This window comes from Gavialis gangeticus, unplaced genomic scaffold (assembly GCF_001723915.1).
Source record: "Gavialis gangeticus isolate Ggan-Ray unplaced genomic scaffold, GavGan_comp1, whole genome shotgun sequence".
NCBI classification, from domain to species: Eukaryota; Metazoa; Chordata; order Crocodylia; family Gavialidae; genus Gavialis; species Gavialis gangeticus.
The window spans coordinates 99,457,077-99,464,806 of NW_017729022.1; the positions used below are offsets into that span (position 1 = coordinate 99,457,077).

General features: G+C 39.8%; 1 protein-coding gene across 4 annotated transcripts in view; it reads right to left on the reverse strand.

Annotated features, from left to right (window-relative positions):
- Positions 1-7,730, reverse strand: part of ITPR2 (inositol 1,4,5-trisphosphate receptor type 2) — a 533,709-nt gene that overhangs the window by 321,820 nt on the left and 204,159 nt on the right. For 3 of the 4 annotated variants that reach the window (XM_019515703.1, XM_019515701.1, XM_019515704.1), the window contains 2 exons: positions 5,652-5,796; positions 4,545-4,707 (listed from right to left, as the gene is read on the reverse strand). In XM_019515703.1, the coding sequence (XP_019371248.1) occupies positions 4,545-4,707; positions 5,652-5,796 (308 nt within the window). The remainder of the gene's footprint in view (positions 1-4,544; positions 4,708-5,651; positions 5,797-7,730) is intronic. The other variant, XM_019515702.1, reaches the window with a different exon arrangement.

The following is a 7,730-nucleotide window of genomic DNA, read 5'->3' on the forward strand; positions in this document are numbered from 1 at the left end:
CTATTTAAAAAGGTTGGATACCACTGCTGTACACTCAAAGGCAATACCTGTGTGCAAGGCAATTTGTGATGAGAACACACACACGCTGCATAGGTCATTGAGAGGGGCAGTCATGACTAGAACTCCAGCACCTGTGGAGATGTGAGGTCCCACAGGTACAAAGGGGGAGTAGAACTTTCCTTCCCCTGAGCAGAGAGGATGAGAATTGCCCATCTCTCATTACTGGCCCTGTGGTTCCTCTGCCATGAACAGGACAAGACACAGTTTGTCCCTTAATATTTATAAATATATTTATGAATTAAAAAAACACTTAACTGAAAAATCTATATGGATTTTTTTTTTAAGTCAAGCTGCTGACATCTCTTCCAACAGCCATGAAATGCAGGTTAGATTACTTTCTGTTGTGACTTGGACCTTTTATTTAATAAGCTAAGAAATGAATATTATAAATTAAAAGTAGGAATTAAGAGTCTGGACAAGCATAAATAAAAAATGATAGATGAACCAAACTACTTCAGTTTTGTAACAGATAGAGAGAGGGGATACATATACAGGGGAAGGGAAACCATAAAAATGATTACTTTAAATTATAAATCATAACCTAAACCTATTGCTGAAGCCAAGTAATAATTCCTCTCCCTTTTATGAAAGGCAGTTACATTTTGGTTATTGAAGCCTGATTCTACAATGTTGTGCCTGTTGTAGTCTTCAGAGCAAAGTAAAAGGCTATTTAGCTGGCACATTTCATATCCATTTTGTATCAGCAGAAATACCTGAGTGTTATTCAGAGCAGTGAAAATGGATATCCATGAGAGTTATTTCTTCCCTGAGGCAATAGGAATAAAAGTATCATTGGGACAGTATGCCCAGCTCATATGTAAGCCTTTTCAGAAGACCTCACATAAGCAAGACTCCCACCAGCATGAATGAGATTAACAGGAAGAAAACAGCGGAAGACTGAGTTTAAAATAAAGGACTGGCCAATCAGCTAGCTGAACTGCTGACAAGATTCTGCTGCAGTCTGGCAATTCCTCCTTGGTTGGAAAGAGAGACTTGAGAGAGACTTATGGTTGTAACAGAAACATGGGAATCCCTATATATCAATGGACATACAGAACCATGTGGAAAAAACCTGAAAAAAAAGACATTTTTCTGGAACTACACACTAGCTAATCCACTGCATCTCAGCCATAACAGTCTGTCCTTTGGAGGACTCCTTAACATTCAGTATATAGTGCTGATGTGATACAAAAACAAAGGGTCCGTCATGTCAAAATCTAGTTGGCGACTGCTTGATCCTGACTTTTAGAAGCATAAATTCAGTGACCTGCAATGGTATTTTCCTTGCCAAAAATAACAGGTCAAAATGTATGTGAGCTTCGTAAATTTATATGAGAACAGAAGAGAAAAAGAACAGAGGCCAGATCCTCAGCTGGTGTACATTGCCTTTGATTCTGAAGCAAGGTCTGATTCATTCCTACAGTAGCAGACTATAGCAAGGCACAACATTATGGAAAAATTATAAATAGACGACATTTCAGCCACACCAACTGTCTTCAGAATGTCAACAACTACAATAACTAGCACTTCTTTCCTTTTTTCCCTTTCTTATTTTAAATTGCAACTAAGGTTAACTGACTATTTTTAAAGGAAAAGCACCCTCATTTTTGCTTAACTAACACATTTATAAGATCTTCAGAAGTGGAATTATGGGAACTGGACACTTTTGAATACTTGAGAGCCAGTGGCAAATCACTCTTGGAATATGTATCCCTGTAATATATGCACCCAGAGGATCTCACTTAGTCTATAGCTAAGTAAGACAAAAGCACATGCATCCCACAGGAATGAGAGGTGGTTGCATAGATGCCTGTGGACACCCGCTACACAAATCAGTACCATTCTGCTTATCAGCTTTGAAACGTGTCACTTGTGTGATTTGGAACATACAAGTTAGAAGAAAGGGCAGGGCAGAGGGAAGATGGAAAAAATGGTCATCTGGAGAAAACCCACCTCCCTACTAGAAAAGGTTGTATGGGACTTCTAGCATGCCTCATAAGCCATTTCAGACAAACTAAGTGCAGTAAAATTTTATTGTGCATATGCAGGCCAGGCTTGCCCCTCATCTCATTTAAGGATGCAGAGCATGCTGACACAAGTCTGAATTGCAAGGAACTGTCTCCAAAGAGACAAGTTTCCTAGCCAAAGAACAAGCAAAAGAGTTTTTCCATGTTTGTCCCATGTTGCAACTTAAGGCAATTACATCTTGCTGTTTCCCCAATGGTCATTAAGGACAATATATTACCTTATTCTTTACAGCAATCTCCTTACATATTTGAAGACTGTCATGTCTCACCTCAGACTTCTAGACTAAACAAGCTTATTTCCTTCAGTCTTTCCTTATAGGTCATGTTTCCTAGACTTCTGATCATTTTTGTTGCTCTCCTCCAGACTCTCTCCAATTGGTCCATATCTTTCTTTAAGTATAGTGCCCAAAACAAGACACAGCTTCACAGTCAGGGCTTACCAGTGCTTGCTAGAGTAGAGGGTTTGGTTCCCATATCTTACATTGATACTTACATTCATATATACAAGTGTGGTGTTTGGTTCGTTCATGGCAACATGACACAATACTGATATGTGTTCCTTTTGTGATCAGCTGTAATCCCTAGGAGCAGAATTCTGTTTCTAGTTGACAACCAATGTGCAGCTTGCAGCTATGAGTTACCTGCCCTCTGGATTATACGTGCCTTCTCATTATAGGGACACAGAGACATCTGCACATCTCCAGAGCATTTATGAGGGCACTCACACATCCAGCATAAGCAATGGAACCACTACTACATACAAGTCATGTAACTCAGAGTTGGCTGCAAGCTGCACTTTGGTCATTCATTAGGTGAAACAATACCCTGTCCCAAGACCCTCTTCTGCTGAACTGCTGCACAGGCAGTTTGTAAAACTGGTTCTCTCAAAGCTACTGTCTTTCCCCTAGCCACAAGGCTTGCTATTCCAGGAGTATGGGAGAGGGGCCTGGGCAATAACTGTTTCTTGGCAGGGCTGTTAAGAGACCTCTGCTGTTAAGTCAAAAGATTTTGGTTCAAACCTTCATCAAGATTGGAAGCTAAACGCTGGGGCTAGACTGGGGGATAGCACACGTGTCTAACAACTCACCTTTTAGGGAAAAAACATGGGAGGGTCTCCCCCACTTCCTTTCCTCACATTTACACTCAGGCATGCACATGTCTAACCAATGCAAAGCCTACTAAGCATGCATCCATAGTACAGAGGGAGGGCCTAAACCACTCAGGTACATACCCAGGTGCCATTTGGGCACACAAAGGGAAATATAATTCAGCCCTAAACGCTCTGGGATTGTTTTGGCCAGGTCTCTGCACACTTATTAAAGCCAATTTTAACACACAATAAATATGTAAATGAAGAGTGTAAAGTTATGGAAGAAGAGATATTCTTTAGAGTGGCACACAGGTAAGGGATTGATGTAGGAGTAATGGATGAATTTAAGAACAGGAAAAATTAAATTTCAGACTCTGAAACAGTCTTCTGAAGGAAGTATAGAAGGCCCATGGTTTAGGGAAACAAAGAGTGCAACAGGAAAGAAACTTGTATTGACAGAAAGATAGTAGCAGTGGCCTAACAGATTTTTTTCCATCTGTTATTTCCATGATTAACTACAGCCAGCAAAGCACCATGCTTAGAGGTAGAAAAGCATGTTCCTCAAAAACTGATAAATGCCAGTTGTAGACACAGGCAACTGCTGGTACTTTGCCCAGACAAATACTGCCTCTCCATTTGTTGAGAGCTGAGCACCAGGTCAGGTTCCTGGTTCCTCATTAATTCATTGGATACTGAGTACTGAAACCTGATTTAGAACAGCCAGGTTCCAAATATACAAAAGTGCAGCAGCACATGTCAGTAAATCAGTCAATACAATTTTCATTTAACTGATCATTTTTACACATTCTGAAACACATCCATCTGCTGTACCTCTAGATCAGGGTTCAGTAACATATGGCCCACAGGCTGAATCTAGCCCACACAGCAACAGGATCTGGCTTGCAGACCTGGCATGTTTTGCCTGTGCCAGCACCCATGCTGGGGCTGGGCAGCAAGGAGATGTGCCATAGCTGGGCAGCTGGAAGCCTGTGCCACAACTGGGAGATATAGGAGGGGAACTGGAATAGAGAAGGGCAGCAGCCCTACTTCCAGCTGCCTAGCCCCAGTGAAGCTCCCTACCAGCTGGAAGCTACACCCATGCTGCATCTAGGGCTTCAGGGAGTGGGGAGAAAAGGTGACAGCAAGAGCAAAGCCCCAACCCCACTGCTATGCTGCCAAAACCTCTTGACCCAAGTCAGACCAGAACTAGGTTGTTCTGACCCTTGGCTTGTGATCTAGATGGATGGACTCACAAAGAAAACCTCTAAATCAATCAATGACATTTCATCCAGATGATAAATCGATAACATTTCAAAAATTATTTTTGCCACCAAAAAATGAATTATGCAATTTAATGAACTTTCTACCTCTTTGCTCACCTCCGTCCTGAAATTTGCTTAGTCTTTCGAAGTATGATGACATAGGAACCTGAACAATATCTAGAATAGCTAGTAGGGTCCTAGTAAGTCTGAGTAGCTCACTGAAACTATAAAAGCCAAAATATATGAGGTTTCGAGCCAGATGTACCACCTAAGGAGAAAGAAAAAAATAATGAAGGAAACATCAACAATATAAGTGATCATTATATTTTGTACAATAACATCTTCTGTGGAACCTCCAGTCCAAAGGGTGGTCAATTCAAAGCGAGTTTTGCTTTCCATTCACTTTAGTGGTTTGGACCCAAGTCAGTTTCATCATGTTATTCCGAGTAAAATAATATAATGTCTTACATAAACTAAAACAAAAAAGGGAGAAAACACCAGAAGATTTATCCAGAGTTGGAAAGAAAGAGTTTTACTTGAGGAAAGACATATGATTGAAGATCCATGAAGCAGAAAGATTGAAGAAGGGTTTTTCAAAGAGTAGGCACTCTTAGAGATGATGGATCTTGAAGCAACAATTATGAAATCATAGTAAGTATGGAGAAAGGCAATGCTGGATGAGCAGGAGCAGTAGAGAGGGACAAATCTTGAGTTCAGTTGGAGCTGGACCTTTAAAAGCTGTAGCTGTTCACTTTTATTTGATCCTATAACCTTTGAGAGGTGTTTTTTGAATACTAAGAAAATACCAGATAAGACATGTATAATATACCCTTTATTATTTTATCTTACATGGATTATAGCATCTTGCACTCCAAAGGGATCTCAGCTCACCTTAAGTCAGAGAGAATGAGAGAGAACACATCCATACACACATACAAATCACCTCCCCTGCCCCAGAAAGGCAGGCACCTCTGGTAGGAGAAACACCGCAACTATTTAACAGCACACTGCAACAGTAGATTATATCATAACAAGAGTGAGAACAAGAACAGTGAAACTAATGAGGTTGGCATAAAGATGCATTTGATACCCAGATAAAAATATTTGATACCCCAAACTCATACTTAAATAAGAAGCATTTATATTAGAAGGCACAGAGTTAATAACTAGTGCTTTGGTGTACTAAATTAGGACAAAAATAACTGTAGGTACCTCAAATGTAAGTTTGTTTTTCTCTTTGTCCCCAAAAGGAAATGGCTGATTTACAACTTCTTTCAAGTACTCTTCTACAAATTCCATAGTCAGAGCAAATTTCCTTTTCATTTCATTTCTTGAGGAATCTGTGAAAGAATCATACCTATAAGGCAAAATATTGAGAAGAGCAAAGTTACTCTTCCATTTATATGGTAAATTGCCACTTAAACTGAGAAATCACTCTGATGTTTTAAAACTATTTCAAGTTCTTTGTACAGAAAAGGGTTAGATGGCAGTTAAATGTGCACAGGTTTATAGGAATAGCAGGAAAAGAATGCAATCCCTGCTCCTCCCCCCTCCCCCCCCAAATACTCCTCTCCATTTTTTCCACAGATATGGAAGGACTCTACTACATTAGTGGTAGCAGAAGAAATAAAAGAAATTAGCTTCTGATCAACTCCTTTCTTTGTACCATAAAGCCAAATTGTTCTGGCAAGTAAACAATCCAGCTGAAAGGATGCAGCAGTTTCTGTTGCCTTGGTGTCCATATGGCTCCCTCTCCACTAGAAATAAGCAAATGAATCAAAGTGATCCAGCTGACAGTATATCTGGACTTTGATGAATGTATAATATAGTGTATCTGACATAGTATATCTGGACTCTTAATGAATTTAGGTAGTCATAGGATTACAGGAAAGGTCTACCTGTGGATTAGAAATTGGCTTAAGGACAGAAAACAAAGAGTGAGTGTAAGTGGTTAGTTTTCAGGATGGATAGAAGTAAATAACAGGGTCTCCCAGGGATCTGTGTTGGGACTGGTTATTTAACATGTTCATAAATGGTCTGGAAAAAGGAGGTGACTAGTGAGGTTGCCAAATTTGCTAATGCCACAACATTATTCTAAGTGATGAAAACCAAGGTGGACCGTGAGGAACTACAGAAGGATCTTGCACTTTTGTTGAACAGGCAACTAAATGGCAGACAAAAATTCAATGTAGGTAAGTGCACCCGGGCAAAAATAACCTGAACTATACCTACACTATGATGGGTTATACATTACCTGTTACCGTAGTGGAAAGAGACCTGGAAGTCATTGTGGACAGTTCGCTAAAAATATCAGTTCAGCACTCAGCAGCCATCAAAAATGCAAACAAGTTGTTAAGAATTATTAAGAAGGGAATTGTAAACAAAACTAAAAGTATCATCATGCCCCTTTATAAATTCATGGTGATACTGTGGCACATTGAATATTGTGTCCAGGTCTGGTCCCCACATCTTGAAAAGATATAGAAGAACTAGAGAAGGTACACAAAGGCAACAAGGATGATTACTGGTATGGAGAAGAGAGTGTAAAGAGGCCAGGCCTATTCAGTTTAGAAAAGAGGCACCTGAGGGGGGATATGATAAGGGTTTACAGAATGCTAAAAGGTGAAGAAGAAGTAAATAGGGATTTTTTATTTACTTTTCACAATACAAAAACTGAGTGTCATAAAATGAAGCTAACAGGTAGTAAGTTTAAAACTAACACAAGAAAGTTCTTTTTCACCCAGTACATAATTACAGTTTGACAAGGTTCTTTGCGTGAATCTGATATCTTTTATTAGACTAACTTAAATAGTTGGAAAACAATTATTAAGCAAGCTTTTGGGTTCAAAAACCCTTAAAAAATTAAAGTTTGGAACTCACTGCTACAAGACATTGTGGAAGCTGGCAACTTAACCAGATTCAAAAAGAGATTGGACAAATCAGACAAAGTCTTTGAGGAAAAGTGCATCCATAGCTATTAAAACATGGGAGTTAGGGGTACAGCCTCTGAATTAAAACTTCCTAAACCTCAAATGCTGGAGGCTGCAAGTAGGAAAGGAACCGGGGAAAAATCCTGGTCATACCCAGTTCACTCTCCCGTTCAGCATCCACTCTTTGCCAGTGTGCTACATAGCACACTGGGCAAGATGGATTTATGGTATGACCCAGTAAATTACAGTTATGTTATTATGTTTTAGAAATATTGTGCCTATCTCAGGCCCTGATGCAACAAATCAATTATAGTTTCACAGTTGGTAGGGTTGGAAGGGACCCGAGCGGTTCATCAAGTCC